The sequence below is a fragment of the Phasianus colchicus genome, chromosome Z (genome assembly GCF_987193195.1).
Source record: "Phasianus colchicus chromosome Z, bPhaCol1.hap1.1, whole genome shotgun sequence".
NCBI classification, from domain to species: domain Eukaryota; kingdom Metazoa; phylum Chordata; class Aves; order Galliformes; family Phasianidae; genus Phasianus; species Phasianus colchicus.
In genome coordinates this window covers 92,483,902-92,507,436 of record NC_143476.1, presented here as the reverse complement: position 1 = coordinate 92,507,436, position 23,535 = coordinate 92,483,902, and the positions used below count along the sequence as shown (strand labels likewise).

At 56.8% G+C, this 23,535-nt stretch overlaps 1 protein-coding gene and 1 long non-coding RNA gene across 6 annotated transcripts in view; both read right to left on the bottom strand.

The window, feature by feature from the left end:
• MYO5B (myosin VB) overlaps positions 1-23,535 on the bottom strand; it is a 171,885-nt gene that overhangs the window by 19,451 nt on the left and 128,899 nt on the right. For all 5 annotated transcript variants that reach the window (XM_090131507.1, XM_090131510.1, XM_090131511.1 and 2 more), the window contains one exon: positions 19,242-19,518. In XM_090131507.1, coding sequence (XP_089987633.1) covers positions 19,242-19,518 — 277 coding nt within the window. The remainder of the gene's footprint in view (positions 1-19,241; positions 19,519-23,535) is intronic.
• LOC149913191 (uncharacterized) lies at positions 11,068-15,013 on the bottom strand. Its single transcript, XR_016461677.1, has 2 exons — positions 13,159-15,013; positions 11,068-12,660 (listed from the first exon to the last, which is right to left on the bottom strand). It is a non-coding gene; the product is annotated as an uncharacterized LOC149913191 (long non-coding RNA).

Sequence of the window (23,535 nt, the reverse complement as noted above, 5' to 3'; positions counted from 1 at the left end):
GGGGGGTTATGGGTCCCTATGGGTCCCTATGGGGTCTCTATGGGGTGCTATGGGTCTCTATGGGTCTCAATGGGGTGCTATGGGGTCTCTATGGGGGGCTATGGGTCTCTATGGGGGGCTATGGGTCGCTATGGGGTCTCAATGGGGGGCTATGGGTCTCTATGGGGGGCTATGGGTCGCTATGGGGTCTCAATGGGGGGCTATGGGTCTCTATGGGGTCTCTATGGGGCGCTATGGATCTCTATGGGTCTCTATGGGGTCTCTATGGGGGGCTATGGGGTCTCTATGGGGTCTCTATGGGGGGCTATGGGGTCTCTATGGGGTCTCTATGGGGTCTCTATGGGGTCTCTATGGGGTCTCTATGGGGTCTCTATGGGGTCTCTATGGGGTCTCTATGGGGGCTGTGGGTCTCAATGGGATGCTATGAGCCTCTATGGGGGGCTATGGGTCTCTATGGGGAGCTATGGGTCTCTATGGGGGGCTATGGGGTCTCAATGGGTCTCAATGGGTCTCAATGGGTCTCTATGGGTCTCTATGGGGTCTCTATGGGTCTCTATGGGGTCTCTATGGGGTCTCTATGGGTCTCTATGGGTCACTATGGGTCTCTATGGGGTGCTATGCAGCCACTGCTCCAGCTGGCTCACGTTGAACCTGGGGGCAACAGGGGGTTGTGGGGGGCTATGGGTCTCTATGGGTCTCTATGGGGTGCTATAGGATCTCTATGGGGGGCTATAAGTCCCTATGGAGGGCTATGGGGTCTCTATGGGCGGCTATGGGGTCTCTATGGGGTGCTAAGGGGTCTCTATGGGGGGCTGTGGGTCTCTATGGGGTCTCTATGGGGTCTCTATGGGTCTCTATGGGGGGCCATGGGGTCTCTATGGGGTGCTATGGGTCTCTATTGGAGGCTATAGGTCTCTATGGGGGGCTATGGGGTCTCTATGGGTCTCTATGGGTCTCTATGGGTCTCTATGGGTCTCTATGGGTCTCTATGGGTCTCTATGGGTCTCTATGGGGTGCTATGCAGCCACTGCTCCAGCTGGCTCACGTTGAACCTGGGGGCAACAGGGGGGTTATGGGTCCCTATGGGTCCCTATGGGGTCTCTATGGGGTGCTATGGGTCTCTATGGGTCTCAATGGGGTGCTATGGGGTCTCTATGGGGGGCTATGGGTCTCTATGGGGGGCTATGGGTCGCTATGGGGTCTCAATGGGGGGCTATGGGTCTCTATGGGGGGCTATGGGTCGCTATGGGGTCTCAATGGGGGGCTATGGGTCTCTATGGGGTCTCTATGGGGCGCTATGGATCTCTATGGGTCTCTATGGGGTCTCTATGGGGGGCTATGGGGTCTCTATGGGTCTCTATGGGGTCTCTATGGGGGGCTATGGGGTCTCTATGGGTCGCTATGGGTCTCTATGGGGTGCTATGCAGCCACTGCTCCAGCTGGCTCACGTTGAACCTGGGGGCAACAGGGGGGTTATGGGGGGCTATGGGTCTCTATGGGTCTCTATGGGATGCTATGGGTCTCTATGGGGTGCTATGGGGGGCTAAGGAGTGGAATGGGTCTCTATGGGGAGCTATGGGTCTCTATGGGATGCTATGGGGTCTCTATGGGGTGCTATGGGTCTCTATTGGAGGCTATAGGTCTCTATGGGGTGCTAAGGGGTCTCTAAGGGTCTCTATGGGGGGCTGTGGGTCTCAATGGGTCTCTATGGGGTGCTATAGGATCTCTATGGGGGGCTATAAGTCCCTATGGAGGGCTATGGGGTCTCTATGGGGGGCTATGGGTCTCTATGGGGGGCTATAAGTCCCTATGGAGGGCTATGGGGTCTCTATGGGGAGCTATGGGTCTCTATGGGGGGCTATGGGGTCTCAATGGGTCTCAATGGGTCTCAATGGGTCTCAATGGGTCTCAATGGGTCTCAATGGGTCTCTATGGGGTCTCTATGGGGTCTCTATGAGTCTCTATGGGTCGCTATGGGGTCTCAATGGGTCTCTATGGGGGGCTATGGGGTCTCTATGGGTCTCTATGGGTCTCTATGGGGTCTCAATGGGTATCAATGGGTCTCTATGGGGGGCTGTGGGGTCTCTATGGGGTCTCTATGGGGGGCTATGGGGTCTCTATGGGGTCTCTATGGGTCTCTATGGGGCGCTATGGGGGGCTGATGGTCTCTATGGCTCTCTATGGGTCTCTATGGGGGGCTATGGGTCTCAATGGGTCTCTATGGGGTGCTATGGGGTCTCTATGGGGTCCCTATGGGGGGCTATGGGTCTCTATGGGGTCTCTATGGGGGGCTATGGGGTCTCTATGGGTCTCTGTGGGGGCCTATGGGGTCTCTATGGGGACTTATGGGTCGCTATGGGGTCTCTATGGGTCTCTATGGGGGGCTATGGGTCTCTATGGGGTCTCTATGGGTCTCTATGGGGGGCTGTGGGTCTCTATGGGGTGCTATGGGGTCTCTATGGGGTCTCTATGGGTCTCTATGGGGGGCTGTGGGTCTCTATGGGTCTCTATGGGGGGCTGTGGGTCTCTATGGGTCTCTATGGGGGGCTATGGGGTCTCTATGGGTCTCTATGGGGTGCTATGGGTCTCTATGGGGTGCTATGGGTCTCTATGGGGTGCTATGGGTCTCTATGGGTCTCTATGGGGGGCTATGGGTCTCTATGGGGTCTCTATGGGGTCTCTATGGGTCTCTATGGGTCTCTATGGGGGGCTATGGGTCTCTATGGGGTCTCTATGGGTCTCTATGGGGGGCTGTGGGTCTCTATGGGTCTCTATGGGTCTCTATGGGGGGCTATGGGGTCTCTATGGGGTCTCTATGGGGTCTCTATGGGGGGGCTATGGGGTCTCTATGGGTCTCTATGGAGGGCTATGGGGTCTCTATGGGGTCTCTATGGGGTCTCTATGGGGGGCTATGGGGTCTCTATGGGGTCTCTATGGGGGGCTATGGGTCTCTATGGGGTGCTATGGGTCTCTATGGGGTCTCTATGGGGGGCTATGGGTCTCTATGGGGGGCTATGGGTCTCTATGAGTCTCTATGGGGTGCTATGGGGTCTCTATGGGATGCTATGGGGTCTCTATGGGGGGCTATGAGTCCCTATGGAGGGCTATGGGGTCTCTATGGGGTCTCTATGGGGTCTCTATGGGGGGCTATGGGGTCTCTATGGGTCTCTATGGGTCTCTATGGGGTCTCTATGGGGTCTCTATGGGTCTCTATGGGGTCTCTATGGGGTCTCTATGGGGGGGCTATGGGGTCTCTATGGGTCTCTATGGGGGGCTATGGGGTCTCTATGGGGGGCTATGGGGTCTCTATGGGTCTCTATGGGGGGCTATGGGGTCTCTATGGGTCTCTATGGGTCTCTATGGGGGGCTATGGGGTCTCTATGGGGTCTCTATGGGGTCTCTATGGGGTCTCTATGGGTCTCTATGGGGTCTCTATGGGGAGCTATGGGTCTCTATGGGGTCGCTATGGGGTTGCTATGGGGTCGCTATGGGGTCGCTATGGGGTCTCTATGGGTCTCTATGGGGTGCTATGGGGGGCTAAGGAGTGGAATGGGTCTCTATGGGGAGCTATGGGTCTCTATGGGTCTCTATGGGGTCTCTATGGGGAGCTATGGGTCTCTATGGGGTCGCTATGGGGTCGCTATGGGGTCTCTATGGGTCTCTATGGGGTGCTATGGGGGGCTAAGGAGTGGAATGGGTCTCTATGGGGAGCTATGGGTCTCTATGGGATGCTATGGGTCTCTATGGGTCTCTATGGGGGGCTGTGGGGTCTCTATGGGGGGCTGTGGGGTCTCTATGGGTCTCTATGGGTCTCTATGGGGGGCTATGGGTCTCTATGGGGGGCTATGGGACTCAATAGGTCTCTATGGGTCTCTATGGGATGCTATAGGATCTCTATGGGGGGCTATGAGTCCCTATGGAGGGCTATGGGGTCTCTATGGGGGGCTATGGGTCTATGGGGGGCTATGGGGTCTCTGGGGTGCTATGGGGTCTCTATGGGGTCTCTATGGGGGGCTATGGGTCTCTATGGGTCTCTATGGGGGGCTGTGGGGTCTCTATGGGGGGCTGTGGGTCTCAATGGGATGCTATGAGCCTCTATGGGGGGCTATGGGGTCTCAATGGGTCTCTATGGGGGGCTATGAGTCTCAATGGGTCTCTATGGGGGGCTGTGGGTCTCTATGGGATTCTATGGGTCTCTATGGGGGGCTATGGGGTCTCTATGGGGCGCTATGGGTCTCTATGGGGTGCTATGAGTCCCTATGGGTCTCTATGGGGTCTCTATGGGGCGCTATGGGTCTCTATGGGGTGCTATGCAGCCACTGCTCCAGCTGGCTCACGTTGAACCTGGGGGCAACAGGGGGGCTATGGGTCTCTATGGGTCTCTATGGGGGGCTATGAGTCTCTATGGGTCTCAATGGGGGGCTATGGGGTCTCTATGGGGGGCTATGGGGTCGCTATGGGTCTCTATGGGGTCTCTATGGGTCTCTATGGGGCGCTATGGGGGGCTGATGGTCTCTATGGCTCTCTATGGGTCTCCATGGGGGGCTATGGGTCTCAATGGGTCTCTATGGGGTGCTATGGGGTCTCTATGGGGTCCCTATGGGGGGCTAGGGGTCTCTATGGGGTCCCTATGGGGGGCTATGGGTCTCTATGGGGTCTCTATGGGGGGCTATGGGGTCTCTATGGGGTCTCTATGGGGCGCTATGGGGTCTCTATGGGGGCTATGGGGTCTCTATGGGGGGCTATGGGGTCTCAATGGGTCTCAATGGGTCTCAATGGGGCACTATGGGGGGCTATGGGTCTCTATGGTTCTCTATGGGGGGCTATGGGGTCTCTATGGGTCTCTATGGGGTGGCCATGGTCACTATGGGGTGGCCATGGGTCGCTATGGGGTGGATACGGGTCTCTATGCAGGGCCTATAGGGTCACTATGGGGTCGCTATGGGGCGCTCTGGGGTCTCTATCGGCAGCTATGGGGCGCTATGGGGCTGCTATGGGTCGTGATGGTGGGCTATGGGGTGCAATGATGCACTATGGGCTGGCTATGGGGTGACTATGGGGCGGCTATGGGGTGCAGTGGGGTCTCTATGGGGCGGCTATGGGGTGCTATGGGGTCTCTATGGGGCGGCTATGGGTCGTGATGGTTGGCTATGGGGTGGCTATGGGGCGCAATGGGGTTGCAGTGGGCTGCTGTGGGTCGCTATGGGGTTGGCTATGGGGCGGCTACGGGTCGCTATGGGGCGGCTATGGGTCTCTGTGGGTCGCTATGGGGCAGCTATGGAGCGGCTATGGGGTGCTGTGGGGTCTCTGTGGGGCGCTATGGGGCACTATGGGGTCTCTATGCGGGGCTATGGGCCGGCTATGGGGTCTCTATGGGGCGCTATGGGGTCTCTGTGGGTCGCTATGGGGTCTCTGTGGGTCGCTATGGGTCGCTATAGGGTGCAATAGGGTCGCTATGGGGCAGCTATGGGTCGCAATGGGGGGCTATGGTGTATCTATGGGGTGGCTATGGGGTCGCTGTGGGTCACTGTGGGGTGGCTCTGGGTCGCTATGGGGCGGCAATGGGTGTCTGTGGGGTGGCTATGGGGTGCAATGTGGTCGCTATGGGGCTGCTGTGGGGTCTTTATGGGTGGCTATGGGGCGGCTATGGGGTGGCTATGGGTCTCTATGGGGTGCTGTGGGGTGGCTATGGGGCGGCTATGGGTCTCTATGGAGCGGTTATGGGGTCGCTGTGGGGCACTATGGGGCAGCTATGGGGCGCAAATGGGGTCGCTATGGGTCGCTATGGGGCGGCTATGGGGTGCAATGGGGTCACTATGGGGTGGCTATGGGGCGCTATGGGGTGGCTATGGGTCTCTGTGGGTCGCTATGGAGCGGCTATGGGGTGGCTATGGGGCACTATGGGGCGGCTATGGGTCTCTGTGGGTCGCTATGGGGCAGCTATGGAGCGGCTATGGGGTGCAATGGGGCCTCTATGGGGCACTATGGGGTCTCTATGGGGCAGCTATGGGGTCTCTATGGGGCAGCTATGGGTCGCTATGGGGTTGCTATGGGGCGGCTATGGGGTCGCTATGGGGCAGCTATGGGGTCGCTGTGGGTCGCTATGGGGCGGCTATGGGGCAGCTATGGGGCGCTAAGGGGCAGCTATGGGGTCACTACGGCGTCTCTATGGGGCGGCTGTGGGGTCGCTATGGGGTGCAATGGGGTCACTATGGGGCGGCTATGGGGCACTATGGGGTGGCTATGGGTCTCTGTGGGTCGCTATGGGGTGGCTATGGGGCGCTATGGGTCTCTGTGGGTCGCTATGGGGTGCAATAGGGTTGCTATGGGGCAGCTATGGGTCACTATGGGGTCTCTGTGGCGTCTCTATGGGGCGGCTATGGGGTCTCTGTGGGTTGCCATGGGGTGTTATGGGGTCTCTATGGGGCAGCTATGGGGCGCTATGGGGCGGCTATGGGGTGCAATGGGGGGCTATGGGGTCGTTATGGGGCACTATGGGGCAGCTATGGGGTCTCTGTGAGTTGCTATGGGGCGGCTATGGGGCGCAAATGGGGTCGCTATGGGGCAGCTATGGGGCTGCTATGGGTCGTGATGGTGGGCTATGGGGTGCAATGATGCACTATGGGCTGGCTATGGGGTGACTATGGGGCGGCTATGGGGTGCAGTGGGGTCACTATGGGGCGGCTATGGGTCGCTCTGGGGTCTCTGTGGGTCGCTCTGGGGTCTCTATGGGGCGGCTATGGGTCGTGATGGTCGGCTATGGGGTTGGCTATGGGGCGGCTATGGGTCGCTATGGGGCGGCTATGGGTCTCTGTGGGTCGCTATGGGGCAGCTATGGGGCGGCTATGGGGTGCTGTGGGGTCTCTGTGGGGCGCTATGGGGCACTATGGGGTCTCTATGCGGGGCTATGGGTCGCTATGGGGCGCTATGGGGTCTCCATGGGGTGCTATGGGGTTGCTATGGGTCGCTATGGGCCGGCTATGGGGTCTCTGTGGGTCGCTATGGGGTCTCTGTGGGTCGCTATGGGGTCTCTGTGGGTCGCTATGGGTCGCTATAGGGTGCAATAGGGTCGCTATGGGGCAGCTATGGGTCGCAATGGGGGGCTATGGTGTATCTATGGGGTGGCTATGGGGTCGCTGTGGGTCACTGTGGGGTGGCTCTGGGTCGCTATGGGGCGGCAATGGGTGTCTGTGGGGTGGCTATGGGGTGCAATGTGGTCGCTATGGGGCTGCTGTGGGGTCTTTATGGGTGGCTATGGGGCGGCTATGGGGTGGCTATGGGTCTCTATGGGGTGCTGTGGGGTGGCTATGGGTCTCTATGGGGCGCTATGGGTCTCTATGGGGTGCTATGGGTTGCTATGGGGCGCTATGGGGTGTCTGTGGGTCGCTATGGGGCAGCTATGGGTCACTATGGGGTGCTATGGGTCTCTATGGGGTCGTATGGGTCTCTATGGGGCGCTATGGGGCACTATGGGGCGCTATGGGGTCGCTATGGGGTCCCTATGGGGTCTCTATGGGGCGCTATGGGGTCTCTATGGGGCGCTATGGGGTCGCTATGGGGCAGGTATGGGTCTCTATGGGGTCTCTCTGGGGTGCTATGGGGCAGCTATGGGTCGCTATGGCATGTCTGTGGGTCTCTGTGGGTCGCTATGGGGTCTCTATGGGGCGCTATGGGGTCTCTGTGGGTCGCTATGGGTCGCTATAGGGTGCAATAGGGTCGCTATGGGGCAGCTATGGGTCGCAATGGGGGGCTATGGTGTATCTATGGGGTGGCTATGGGGTCGCTGTGGGTCACTGTGGGGTGGCTCTGGGTCGCTATGGGGCGGCAATGGGTGTCTGTGGGGTGGCTATGGGGTGCAATGTGGTCGCTATGGGGCTGCTGTGGGGTCTTTATGGGTGGCTATGGGGCGGCTATGGGGTGGCTATGGGTCTCTATGGGGTGCTGTGGGGTGGCTATGGGGCGGCTATGGGTCTCTATGGAGCGGTTATGGGGTCGCTGTGGGGCGCTATGGGGCAGCTATGGGGCGCAAATGGGGTCTCTATGGGTCGCTATGGGGTGGCTATGGGGCAGCTATGGGGTGCAATGGGGTCACTATGGGGCGGCTATGGGGCGCTATGGGGTGGCTATGGGTCTCTGTGGGTCGCTATGGGGCGGCTATGGGGTGGCTATGGGGCACTATGGGGCGCTATGGGTCTCTGTGGGTCGCTATGGGGCAGCTATGGAGCGGCTATGGGGTGCAATGGGGTCTCTATGGGGCGCTATGGGGCCTCTGTGGATCGCTATGGGGTCTCTATGGGGCAGCTATGGGTTGCGATGATCAGCTATGGGTCGCTATGGGGTTGCTATGGGGCGCAATGGGGTCTCTATGGGGCGCTATGGGGTCGCTATAGGGTGCAATGGGGTCTCTATGGGGCAGCTATGGGTCGCTAGGGGTTGTAATGGTCGGCTATGGGGTGCTATGGGGTTGGCTATGGGGCGCAATGGGGTGGCTATGGGTCGCTATGGGCCGGCTATGGGGTCTCTGTGGGTCGCTATGGGGTCTCTGTGGGTCGCTATGGGTTGCTATAGGGTGCAATAGGGTCGCTATGGGGCAGCTATGGGTCGCAATGGGGGGCTATGGTGTATCTATGGGGTGGCTATGGGGTCGCTGTGGGTCACTGTGGGGTGGCTCTGGGTCGCTATGGGGCGGCAATGGGTGTCTGTGGGGTGGCTATGGGGTGCAATGTGGTCGCTATGGGTGGCTATGGGGCTGCTGTGGGGTCTTTATGGGTGGCTATGGGGCGGCTATGGGGTGGCTATGGGTCTCTATGGGGTGCTGTGGGGTGGCTATGGGTCTCTATGGAGCGGTTATGGGGTCGCTGTGGGGCGCTATGGGGCGCAAATGGGGTCTCTATGGGTCGCTATGGGGCGGCTATGGGGCGGCTATGGGGTGCAATGGGGTCACTATGGGGCGGCTATGGGGCGCTATGGGTCTCTGTGGGTCGCTATGGGTCTCTATGGGGTGGCTATGGGGCGCTATGGGGCGGCTATGGGTCTCTGTGGGTCGCTATGGGGCAGCTATGGAGCGGCTATGGGGTGCAATGGGGTCTCTATGGGGCGCTATGGGGCCTCTGTGGGTCGCTATGGGGTCTCTATGGGGCAGCTATGGGTCGCGATGATCAGCTATGGGTCGCTATGGGGTTGCTATGGGGCGGCTATGGGGTCGCTGTGGGTCGCTATGGGGCGGCTATGGGGCAGCTATGGGGCGCTAAGGGGCAGCTATGGGGTCACTACGGCGTCTCTATGGGGCGGCTGTGGGGTCGCTATGGGGTGTAGTGGGGTCGCTATGGGGCGGCTATGGGGAGCTATGGGGTCTCTGTGGGTGGCTGTGGGGCGCTATGGGGTGGCTATGGGGTCTCTGTGGGTCTCTATGGGGTGGCTGTGGGGCAGCTATGGGGCGGCTATGGGGTGCAGTGGGGTCAGTATGGGGTGGCTATGGGCGCTATGGGGTCTCTGTGGGTCGCTATGGGGTGGCTATGGGTCTCTGTGGGTCACTATGGGGCGGCTATGGGGTGCAATGGGGTCGCTATGGGGTCTCTGTGGGTCGCTATAGGTCGCTATGGGGTGGCTATGGGTCGCTATGGGGCAGCTATGGGTCTTGATGGTTGGCTATGGGTCGCTGTGGGGTGCAATGGGGTTGGCTATAGGGCAGCTATGGGGCGGCTGTGGGGTGGCTGTGGGTCGCAATGGGTCGCTATGGGGTGGCTGTGGGTCTCTGTGGGTCGCTATGGGGCGGCTGTGGGGTCTCTGTGGGTTGCTATGGGGTGCAATAGGGTCGCTATGGGGCAGCTATGGGGTGCAATGGGTGGGCTATGGGGCGGCTATGGGGTCTCTGTGGGTCGCTATGGGTCACTATGGGGCGGCTATGGGGCAGCTATGGGGCGGCTATGGGGCAGCTATGGGGCGGCTATGGGGTGCAATGGGGTGCTATGGGGTCGTTATGGGGCACTATGGGGCAGCTATGGGGTCTCTGTGAGTTGCTATGGGGCAGCTATGGGGTGGCTATGGGGTGCAGTGGGGTCGTTATGGGGCGCTATGGGGTGGCTATGGGGTGCAATGGAGTCGCTATGGGGCGGCTATGGGGTGGCTATGGGTCGCTATGGGGCAGCTATGGGTCTTGATGGTCGGCTATGGGTCGCTGTGGGGTGCAATGAGGTTGGCTATAGGGCAGCTATGGGGCGGCTATGGGATGCAATGGGGTCGCTATGGGGTCTCTGTGGGTTGCTATGGGGTGGCTATGGGTCTCTGTGGGTCGCTATGGGGCGGCTGTGGGGTCTCTGTGGGTTGCTATGGGGTGCAATAGGGTCGCTATGGGGCAGCTATGGGTCACTATGGGGTCTCTGTGGCGTCTCTATGGGGCGGCTATGGGGTCTCTGTGGGTTGCCATGGGGTGTTATGGGGTCTCTATGGGGCAGCTATGGGGCGCTATGGGGCGGCTATGGGGTGCAATGGGGGGCTATGGGGCAGCTATGGGGCGGCTATGGGGTGCAATGGGGTGCTATGGGGTTGTTATGGGGCACTATGGGGCAGCTATGGGGTCTCTGTGAGTTGCTATGGGGCGGCTATGGGGTGCAATGGGGTCGCTATGGGTCTCTATGGGGCAGCTATGGGGTCTGTATGGGGCGCTATGGGGTCTCTATGGGGCGCTATGGGGTCTCTATGGGGCGCTATGGGTCTCTATGGGGCGCTATGGGGTCTCTATGGGGCACTATGGGGTCTGTATGGGGTGCTATGGGGTGTCTGTGGGTCGCTATGGGGTCTCTATAGGGTGCTATGGGGTGGCTATGGGGTCTCTATGGGTCTCTATGGGGCGCTATGGGGTCGCTATGGGGTCTCTATGGGGCGCTGTGGGGTCTCTATGGGGTCTGTATGGGTCTCTATGGGGCGCTATGGGTCTCTATGGGGCAGCTATGGGGTCTGTATGGGGCAGCTATGGGGCGCTATGGGGCAGCTATGGGGCGCTATGGGTCTCTATGGGGCGCTATGGGGCAGCTATGGGTCTCTATGGGGCGCTATGGGGTCTCTATGGGGTCGTATGGGGCGCTATGGGGTGTCTGTGGGTTGCTATGGGGCGCTATGGGGCAGCTATGGGTCTCTATGGGGCGCTATGGGGTCCTTGTAGGGCCTTATAGGACGTAATGTGGTCCCATGTGATCCTATAGGGTTTGATGGGATATTAGGGGGTGCAAGGGACCCTATAAGGGAACCCTGACCCTATAAAGGAGCCCTGACCCTATAAAGAAAGCCTGACCCTATAAAGGAGCCCTGACCCTATAAAGAAAGCCTGACCCTATAAACGAAGCCCTGTGACCCTATAAAGGAAGCCCTGTGATTGTATAGGGGAAGGCTGACCCTATAAAGGAAACGCGACCCTATAAAGGAGCCCTGACCCTATAAGGGAACTGCGACCCTATAAAGGAGCCCTGACCCTATAAATGAAGCCCGACCCTATAAGGAGCCTTGACCCTATAAAGGAACTGTGGCCCTATAAACGAAGCTTGACCCTATAGAGGACCCCTGACCCTATAAAGGAAGCCAGACCCTATAAAGGAGCCCTGACCTTATAAATGAAGCCCGACCCTATAAGGACCCCCGACCCTACAAGGATCCCGGCCCTATAAGGGACCCCCGACCCTATAAAGGAAGCCTGACCCTATAAAGGAACTGCAACCCTATAAACGAGCCCCAACCCTATGAAAGAACCCCAACCCTATAAGGGAATACTGACCCTATAAAGGAACCCTAACCCTATAAGGACCCTGACCCCATAAGGACCCCCAACCCTATAAAGGGCCCCTACCCTATAAGGGAAGCACGATCCTATAAAGGAAGCGAGACCCTATAAAGGAGCCCTGACCCCATAAACGAAGCCTGACCCTATAAGGGAACCGTGACCCTATAAAAGCACTGCAACCCTATAAACGAAGCCTGACCCTATAAACGAAGCCTGACCCTATAAAGGAACTGCGACCCTATAAAGGAAGCGCTGTGACTTTATAAAGGACCCCTGATCCTATAAACGAAGCCTGACCCCATAAACGAAGCCTGACCCTATAAGGACCTCCAACCCTATAAAGGAGCCCCGACCCTATAAAGGAACCACGACCGTATAAGGTAAGCGCGATCCTATAAAGGAAGTGAGACCCTATAAAGGAGCCCTGACCCTATAAAGGAGCCCTGACCCTATAAAGGAAGCCTGACCCTATAAAGGAACTGCGACCCTATAAAGGAGCCCTGACCCTATAAAGGAGCCCTGACCCTATAAACAGAGCCTGACCCTATAAAGGAGCCCTGACCCTATAAACAAAGCCCGACCCTCTAAGGATCCCTGACCCTATAAAGGAAGCGAGACCCTATAAAGGAAGCGAGACCCTATAAAGGAAGCGAGACCCTATAAAGGAAGCGAGACCCTATAAGGGAACCCAGACCCTATAAGGGAATCCCTGCGACCCTATAAAGGAACCCTGTTACCCTATAAAGGAAGCCCAACCCCATGAATGAAGCATGACCCTATAAGTGACTCTCAACCCTATAAGTGATCCCCAACCCTATAAAGGAACCATGACCCTATAAGGGAACTGCGATCCTATAAAGGAAGCCCTGCAACCCTATAAATGAAGCCTGACCCTATAAATGAAGCCTGACCCTATAAATGAAGCCTGACCCTATAAATGAAGCCTGACCCTATAAATGAAGCCGTGACCCTATAAATGAAGCCGTGACCCTATAAACGAAACCCTGACCCTATAAAGGAACTGCGACCCTATAAACGAAGCCTGACCCTATAAACAAAGCCTGACCCTATAAACGAAGCCCGACCCTATAAAGGGACCCCGACCCTACAAGGGAAGTGGGATCCTATAAGGGAAGCGGGACCCTATAAAGGAACTGCGACCCTATAAAGGAACTGCGACCCTATAAACAAAGCCTAACCCTATAAAGGAACTGTGACCCTATAAGAGAAACCTGACCCTATAAGGGACCCCAACCCTATAAGGGAAGCGCGATCCTATAAAGGAAGCGAGAGCCTATAAAGGAGCCCTGACCCTATAAGGGAAGCGAGACCCTATAAAGGAACTGCGACCCTATAAAGGAACCCCTGCAACCATACAAAAGAACCGTGACCCTATAAAGGAAGCCCGATCCTATAAAGGAAGCCCGGCCCTATAAAGGAGCCCTGACCCCATAAACGAAGCCTGACCCTATAAGGACCCTCGACCCTATAAGGGGCCCCTGACCCTATAACGAAGCCTGACCCTATAAGGGAACCGTGACCCTATAAAAGCACTGCAACCCTATAAACGAAGCCTGACCCTATAAACGAAGCCTGACCCTATAAAGGAACTGCAACCCTATAAAGGAAGCGCTGTGACTTTATAAACGAAGCCTGACCCCATAAACGAAGCCTGACCCCATAAACGAAGCCTGACCCCATAAACGAAGCCTGACCCCATAAACGAAGCCTGACCCCATAAACGAAGCCTGACCCTATAAAGGAGCCCCGACCCTATAAAGGAACCACGACCGTATAAGGTAAGCGCGATCCTATAAAGGAAGTGAGACCCTATAAAGGAAGCGAGACCCTCTAAGGATCCCTGACCCTATAAAGGAACCGTGACCCTATAAGGGACCCCTGACCCCATAAAGGACCTCCGACCCTATAAAGGAACCCTGACCCTATAAAGGAGCCCTGACCCTATAAACAAAGCGCGACCCTCTAAGGATCCCTGACCCTATAAAGGAAAAGGTGACCCTATAAAGGAACTGTGACCCTATAAGAGAAACTTGACCCTATAAAGGAGCCCTGACCCTATAAACGAAGCCTGACCCTATAAACAGAACCCGAGCCTATAAAGGACCCTCAACCCTATAAAAGACCCCTGACCCTATAATGACCCTACAAGGACCCCATAAGAGCCCATAAGAGCCCATAAGAGCCCATAAGGACCCCATCAGACCCCATAAGACCCCATAGGATCCCATAAATCTCACATAAGACCCCATAGGACCCCATAAGACCCCATAGGACCCCATAAGGACCCATAGGATCCCATAAATCTCACATAAGACCCCATAGGACCCCATAAGACCCATAAGGACCCCATAAGACTCCATAAGACTCCATAAGAGCCTTTAAGACCCCATAAGAAGTCGATAAGGACCCCATAAAGGACCCCATAAGGACCCATAAGACCCCATAAGGAGCCCATAAGACCCCATAGGACCCCATAGGATTCCATAAATCTCACATACGACCCCATAAGAGCCCATAAGAGCCCATAAGGACCCCATAAGACCCCATAGGACCCCATAAGACCCTATAAGGACCCCATAAGGAGCCCATAAGACCCCATAGAACCCCATAGGATCCCATAAATCTCACATAAGACCCCATAAGAGCCCATAAGGACCCCATAAGAACCGGTAAGACCCCTAAGGACCCCATAGGACCTGATAAGACCCCATAGAACCCCATAAGAACCCATAAGAGCCCATAAAGGACCCCATAAGGACCCATAAGACCCCATAAGGGACCCTATAAGACCCCCTAAGGACCCCATCAGACCCCATAAGACCCCATAAGGAGCCCATAGAGGACCCCATAAGAGCCCATAGGACCCCATAAGAGCCCTTAAGGACCCATAAGACCTCATAAGGAGCCCATAGGACCCCATAAGGACCCCATTGAACCCCACAGAACCCCATTGAACCCCACAGAACCCCATAGAACCCCATAAGACCCCATAGGATCCCATAAATCTCACGTAAGACCCCATAAGACCCCATAGAACCCCATACGACCCTATAAGGACCCTATAAGGACCCCATAAGGACCCACAAGACCCCATAAGGACCCCAGAGGGGACCCGATAAGACCCCATAAGACCCCACAGAACCCCATAGGACCCCATAAGACCCTATAAGACCCCACAGAACCCCATAGGACCCCATAGGACCCCATAGACCCCACAGTCCATACCGCAGCTGCAGCCCCACAGGCCATGCGCAGAGCTCCTTGCGCAGCAGCAGCCGATCCCATAAAGGAGCCCTGACCCCATAGGACCCCATAGGACCCCATAGGACCCCATAGGACCCCATAGACCCCATAGGACCCCATAGGACCCCATAGGACCCCATAGGACCCCATAGGACCCCATAGGACCCCATAGGACCCCATAGACCCCATAGACCCCATAGACCCCACAGGACCCCATAGACCCCACAGGACCCCATAGACCCCATAGGACCCCATAGACCCCATATCCGTACCGCAGCTGCAGCCCCACAGGCCATGCGCAGAGCTCCTTGCGCAGCAGCAGCCGATCCCATAAAGGAGCCCTGACCCCATAGGACCCCATAGGACCCCATAGGACCCCATAGGACCCCATAGGACCCCATAGGACCCCACAGGACCCCACAGGACCCCACAGGACCCCACAGGACCCCACAGGACCCCATAGACCCCATAGGACCCCATAGGACCCCATAGGACCCCATAGACCCCACAGGACCCCACAGGACCCCATAGACCCCATAGGACCCCATAGACCCCACAGGACCCCACAGGACCCCATAGACCCCATAGGACCCCATAGGACCCCATAGACCCCATAGGACCCCATAGGACCCCATAGGACCCCATAGGACCCCATAGGACCCCATAGGACCCCATAGGACCCCATAGACCCCATAGGACCCCATAGACCCCATATCCGTACCGCAGCTGCAGCCCCACAGGCCATGCGCAGAGCTCCTTGCGCAGCAGCAGCCGATCCCATAAAGGAGCCCTGACCCCATAGGACCCCATAGGACCCCATAGGACCCCATAGGACCCCATAGGACCCCATAGACCCCATAGACCCCATAGGACCCCATAGGACCCCATAGGACCCCATAGGACCCCATAGGACCCCATAGACCCCATAGGACCCCATAGGACCCCATAGGACCCCATAGGACCCCATAGGACCCCACAGGACCCCACAGGACCCCATAGGACCCCACAGGACCCCATAGACCCCATAGGACCCCATAGGACCCCATAGACCCCATAGACCCCATAGACCCCATAGACCCCATAGACCCCATAGACCCCATAGGACCCCATAGGACCCCATAGGACCCCATAGGACCCCATAGACCCCATAGACCCCATAGGACCCCATAGACCCCATATCCGTACCGCAGCTGCAGCCCCACAGGCCATGCGCAGAGCTCCTTGCGCAGCAGCAGCCGATCCCATAAAGGAGCCCTGACCCCATAGGACCCCATAGGACCCCATAGGACCCCATAGGACCCCATAGGACCCCACAGGACCCCACAGGACCCCATAGACCCCATAGACCCCATAGGACCCCATAGGACCCCATAGGACCCCATAGACCCCATAGGACCCCATAGACCCCATATCCGTACCGCAGCTGCAGCCCCACAGGCCATGCGCAGAGCTCCTTGCGCAGCAGCAGCCGATCCCATAAAGGAGCCCTGACCCCATAGGACCCCATAGGACCCCATAGGACCCCATAGGACCCCATAGGACCCCATAGGACCCCATAGACCCCATAGACCCCATAGGACCCCATAGGACCCCATAGGACCCCATAGGACCCCATAGGACCCCATAGACCCCATAGGACCCCATAGGACCCCATAGGACCCCATAGGACCCCATAGGACCCCACAGGACCCCATAGGACCCCACAGGACCCCATAGGACCCCACAGGACCCCATAGACCCCATAGGACCCCATAGGACCCCATAGGACCCCATAGGACCCCATAGACCCCATAGGACCCCATAGGACCCCATAGGACCCCATAGACCCCATAGGACCCCATAGACCCCATATCCGTACCGCAGCTGCAGCCCCACAGGCCATGCGCAGAGCTCCTTGCGCAGCAGCAGCCGATCCCATAAAGGAGCCCTGACCCCATAGGACCCCATAGGACCCCATAGGACCCCATAGGACCCCATAGGACCCCATAGGACCCCATAGGACCCCACAGGACCCCACAGGACCCCACAGGACCCCATAGACCCCATAGGACCCCATAGGACCCCATAGGACCCCATAGACCCCATAGGACCCCATAGACCCCATATCCGTACCGCAGCTGCAGCCCCACAGGCCATGCGCAGAGCTCCTTGCGCAGCAGCAGCCGATCCCATAAAGGAGCCCTGACCCCATAGGACCCCATAGACCCCACAGGACCCCATAGGACCCCATAGGACCCCATAGGACCCCATAGACCCCATAGGACCCCATAGGACCCCATAGACCCCACAGGACCCCATAGGACCCCACAGGACCCCATAGGACCCCATAGACCCCATAGGACCCCATAGGACCCCATAGACCCCATAGGACCCCATAGACCCCATATCCGTACCGCAGCTGCAGCCCCACAGGCCATGCGCAGAGCTCCTTGCGCAGCAGCAGCCGATCCCATAAAGGAGCCCTGACCCCATAGGACCCCATAGGACCCCATAGGACCCCATAGGACCCCATAGGACCCCATAGACCCCATAGGACCCCATAGGACCCCATAGGACCCCATAGGACCCCATAGGACCCCACAGGACCCCACAGGACCCCATAGGACCCCACAGGACCCCATAGACCCCATAGGACCCCATAGGACCCCATAGACCCCATAGACCCCATAGACCCCATAGACCCCATAGACCCCATAGGACCCCATAGGACCCCATAGGACCCCATAGGACCCCATAGACCCCATAGACCCCATAGGACCCCATAGACCCCATATCCGTACCGCAGCTGCAGCCCCACAGGCCATGCGCAGAGCTCCTTGCGCAGCAGCAGCCGATCCCATAAAGGAGCCCTGACCCCATAGGACCCCATAGGACCCCATAGGACCCATAGGACCCCATAGGACCCCATAGGACCCCATAGGACCCCATAGGACCCCATAGGACCCCATATCCGTACCGCAGCTGCAGCCCCACAGGCCATGCGCAGAGCTCCTTGCGCAGCAGCAGCCGATCCCATAAAGGAGCCCTGACCCCATAGGACCCCATAGGACCCCATAGGACCCCATAGGACCCCATAGGACCCCATAGGACCCCATAGACCCCACAGGACCCCACAGGACCCCACAGGACCCCACAGGACCCCACAGGACCCCACAGACCCCACAGACCCCACAGACCCCACAGACCCCATAGACCCCATAGACCCCATAGACCCCATAGACCCCATAGACCCCATAGACCCCATAGACCCCATAGGACCCCATAGGACCCCATAGACCCCATAGACCCCATAGGACCCCATAGACCCCATATCCGTACCGCAGCTGCAGCCCCACAGGCCATGCGCAGAGCTCCTTGCGCAGCAGCAGCCGATCCCATAAAGGAGCCCTGACCCCATAGGACCCCATAGGACCCCATAGGACCCCATAGGACCCCATAGGACCCCATAGACCCCATAGGACCCCACAGGACCCCACAGGACCCCACAGGACCCCACAGACCCCACAGACCCCATAGACCCCATAGACCCCATAGACCCCATAGACCCCATAGACCCCATAGACCCCATAGACCCCATAGACCCCATAGGACCCCATAGGACCCCATAGGACCCCATAGGACCCCATAGACCCCATAGACCCCATAGGACCCCATAGACCCCATATCCGTACCGCAGCTGCAGCCCCACAGGCCATGCGCAGAGCTCCTTGCGCAGCAGCAGCCGATCCCATAAAGGAGCCCTGACCCCATAGGACCCCATAGGACCCCATAGGACCCCATAGGACCCCATAGGACCCCATAGGACCCCATAGGACCCCATAGGACCCCACAGGACCCCACAGGACCCCATAGACCCCATAGGACCCCATAGGACCCCATAGACCCCATAGGACCCCATAGACCCCATATCCGTACCGCAGCTGCAGCCCCACAGGCCATGCGCAGAGCTCCTTGCGCAGCAGCAGCCGATCCCATAAAGGAGCCCTGACCCCATAGGACCCCATAGGACCCCATAGGACCCCATAGGACCCCATAGGACCCCATAGACCCCATAGGACCCCATAGGACCCCATAGGACCCCATAGGACCCCATAGGACCCCATAGACCCCATAGACCCCATAGACCCCATAGGACCCCATAGACCCCATAGACCCCACAGGACCCCATAGACCCCATAGGACCCCATAGAGCCCATATCCGTACCGCAGCTGCAGCCCCACAGGCCATGCGCAGAGCTCCTTGCGCAGCAGCAGGTGGTTGAGGCAGGCGGCGCAGACGCGGTAGCACAGCTGCCGGAAGAACTGCAGCAGCAGCTGCGGGTCCAGGGCGCAGGCGCTGAGCGCAGCGTGGAACCCGTCCAGGTGCCCTATAAGGGTCTGTAGGGTGCAGGGCGGCCCGGCCTCGGCCATATTAGGGCTGCGCGCTCGCAATCCCACAGGGTTCAGACCCCGTAAGCTTTGGGATTCCAGCACCGCCGGCACTGCGAGGGAAACGGTAGGAAATCCTATTAGAGCCCTACAAGGGAAGCTCAAATCCTATAACTTTGTAGGGGAAGGATAAGGGGTCCTATGGGGTCTTATGGGGTCTTATGGGGTCCTATGGGGTCTGATGGGGTCCTATGAGGTCTTATAGGGTCCCTATAAGATAAGGAGGTCCTATGGGTCCTTATGGGGTCTTATGGGGTTTTATGGGGTCCTTATGGGGTCTTATGGGATCTGATGGGATCCTATGGGGTCTTATGGGGTTTTATGGGGTCCTTATGGGGTCTTATGGGGTTTTATGGGGTCCTTATACGGTCTTATGGGATCTGATGGGGTCCTATGGGGTCTTATGGGGTCCCTATAAGATAACGAGGTCCTATGGGGTCCTATGGGGACTTACGGGATCCTTATAGGGCAAATGTGTCTTATAGGGTCTTATGGGGTCTTATGGGGTCTTATGGGACATTTATGGGGTCTTATGGGACATTTATGGGGTCTTATGGGACATTTATGGGGTCCTATGGGGTCTTATGGGGTCCTATGGGGTCTTATGGGGTCCTATGGGGTCTTATGGGGTCCTATGGGGTTTTATCGGGTCCTTATGGGGTCTGATGGAGTCTTATGAGGGATTTATGGGGTCCTTATGGGGTAAGAGGGTTCTATGGGGTCTTCCGGGGGATTTATGGGGTCCTTATAGGGCTAAGGTGTCTTATGGGGTCCTTATGGGGTCTTATGGGGTCTTATGGGGGATTTATTGGGGTTTTATGGGGTCCTTATGGGGTCTTATGGGACATTTATGGGGTCCTATGGGGTCTTATGGGGTCCTATGGGATCTTACGGGTTTTTTTGGGAGATTTATGGGGTCTTACGGGGTCCTATGGGGTCTTACGGGAGATTTACGGGATTTTCTCGGGTCCTATGGGGTCCTATGGGATCTGATGGGGTCTTACGGGGTCTTATGGGGCTTTATGGGGTCTTATGGGGTTGTTATGGGATAAGGGGGTTCAATGGGGGTCTTATGGGGTCCTACTGGGGTTTCATGGGGTTTTATGGGGTCTTATAGGGTTCTTATGGGGTCTTATGGGGGATTTATGGGGTCCTTATGGGGTCCTTACAGGGTCTTATGGGGTCTTATGGGGTCCTATGGGGTCTTATGGGGTCTGATGGGGTCCTATGGGGTCTTATGGGGTCCCTATAAGATAAGGAGGTCCTATGGGGTCCTATGGGGTCCTTATGGGGTCTTATGGGTGATTTATGGGGTCTTAAGTGGTCTTATGGGGTCCCTATGGGGTCCTATGGGGTCCTATGGGGTCCTATGGGGTCCTATGGGGTCCTATGGGGTCCTATGGGGTCCTATGGGGTCTTATGGGGTCTTACGGGAGATTTATGGGATCCTATGGGGTCCTATCTGGTCTTATGGGAGATTTATGGGGTCCTTATGGGGTCTTATGGGGTTTTATGGGGTCCTTATACGGTCTTATGGGATCTGATGGTGTCCTATGGGGTCTTATGGGGTCCCTATAAGATAACGAGGTCCTATGGGGTCCTATGGGGACTTACGGGATCCTTATAGGGCAAATGTGTCTTATAGGGTCCTATGGGGTCTTATGGGGTCCTTGTGGGGTCTTACAGGGTCCTATGGGGTCTTATGGGAGATTTATGGGGTCCTGTGAGTTCCTATGGGATCTGAGGGGGTCCTATGGACTCTGATGGGGTTTTATGGGGTCCTTAAGGGGTCTTATGGGGGTTTATGGGGTCCTTATAGGGTCTTATGGGATCTGATGGGGTCCTATGGGGTCTTATGGGAGATTTATGGGGTCCTATGGGGTTTTATGGGGTCCTATGGGGTCTTATGGGGTTTTATGGGAGATTTATGGGGTCTCATGGGGTCCTTATGGGGTCTTACGGGGTCCTATGGGGTCTTACGGGAGATTTACGGGATTTTCTGGGGTCCTATGGAGTCCTATGAGGTCTTATGGGGTCTTATGGGGCTTTATGGAGTCTTATGGGGTTGTTATGGGATAAGGGGGTTCAATGGGGGTCTTATGGGGTCCTAATGGGGTTTCATGGGGTTTTATGGGGTCTTATAGCGTTCTTATGGGGTCTTATGGGGGATTTATGGGGTCCTTATGCAGTCCTTATGGGGCAAGGGGGTTTTATGGGGTCTTATGGGGGATTTATGGGGTCCTTATGGGGTCCTTACAGGGTCCTATGGGGTCTTACAGGGTCCTATGGGATCTGATGGTGTCCTATGGGGTCTTATGGGGTCCCTATAAAATAAGGAGGTCCTATGGGGTCCTATGGGGTCTTATGGGATCCTTATAGGGCAAAGGTGTCTTATGGGGTCCTATGGGGTTCTATGGGGTCTTATGGCAGATTTATGGGGTCCTATGAGATCCTATGGGATCGGATGGGGTCTTATGGGATCTTCTGGGGTCCTATGGGGTCTTATGTGGTTTTATGGGGTCCTTATAGGGTCTTATGGGATCTGATGCGGTCCTATGGGGTCTTATGCGGTCCCTATAAAATAAGGAGGTCCTATGAGGTCCAATGGGGTCTTATGGGGTCCTTATAGGGCAAAGGTGTCTTATAGGGTCTTATGGGGTCCTGTGGGGGATTTATGGGGTTTTATGGGGTCTTATGGGGTCCTATTGCGTCTTATGGGGGATTTGTGGGATTCTATGGGGTCTTATGGGCTCTTACGGGGTTTTATGGGGTCCCTATAGGATAAGGAGGTTTTATGGGGTCCTTATGGGGTCTTATGAGCTCTTAGGGGTTTTTATGGGGTCCCTACAGGATAAGGAGGTTTTATGGGGTCCTTATGGGGGATTTATGGGGTCTTATGGGGGATTTATGGGGTTCTTATGGGGTAAGAGGGTTCTATGGGGTCTTATGGGGGATTTATGGGGTCCTTATAGGGCTAAGGTGTCTTATGGGGTCCTTATGGGGTCTTATGGGGGATTTATGGGGCATTTATGGGGTCTTATGGGGTCCTTATGGGGTCTTATGGGGGATTTATGGGGTCTTACGGGGTCCTTACAGGGTAAAGGGGTCTTATGGGATCTTAAGGGGGATTTATGGGGTCCTTATGGGGCAAAGGGGTCTTATGGGGTCTTATGAGGATTTATGGGGTCCTATGGGATCTTATGGGGTCTTATGGGGTCCCATAAGTTCTTATAGGGTCCTCATGGGACAAAGGGATCTTATGGGGTCTTATAGGGTCCTATGGGGTCCAATGGGGTCTTAAGGGGTCCTATGGCATCTTATAGGGTTCCACGGGGTCTTATAGGGTCCTTAAGGGGTAAAGGCATCTTACGGGGTCTTATAGGGTCATTATGAGGCCAAGGGATCTTATGGGGTTCTGTGGGGTATTATAGGGTCCTTAAGGGGGAAAGGGATCTTATAGGGTCTTATGGGGTCGTTATGGGACAAAAGGAGTCCTATGGGGTTCCATGGGGTCTTATAGGGTCCTTAAAGGGGAAAGGCATCTTATGGGGTCCTATAGGGTCCAATGGGGTCTTATGGGGTTCCATGGGGTCTTATAGGGTCCTTAAGGGGGACAGGGGTCTTATGGGGTCCCATGGGGTCTTATAGGGTCCTTATGGGACAAAGGGATCTTATGGGGTCCTATAGGGTCCTATGGGGTCTTATGGGGTCCTATGGGATTCCATGGGGTCCTATGGCATCTTATAGGGTTCCACGGGGTCTTATAGGGTCCTTAAGGGGTAAAGGCATCTTATAGGGTCCAATGGGGTCTTATAGGGTTCCATGGGGTCTTATGGGGTCCTTAAAGGGGAAAGGCATCTTATGGGGTCCTGTAGGGTCCAATGGGGTCTTATAGGGTCCTTAAAGGGGAAAGGCATCTTATGGGGTCCTGTAGGGTCCAATGGGGTCTTATGGGGTCCCATGGGGTCTTATGGGGTCCTTAAGGGGGAAAAGCATCTTATAGGGTCTTATGGGGTCGTTATGGGACAAAAGGGGTCCTATGGGGTTCCATGGGGTCTTATAGGGTCCTT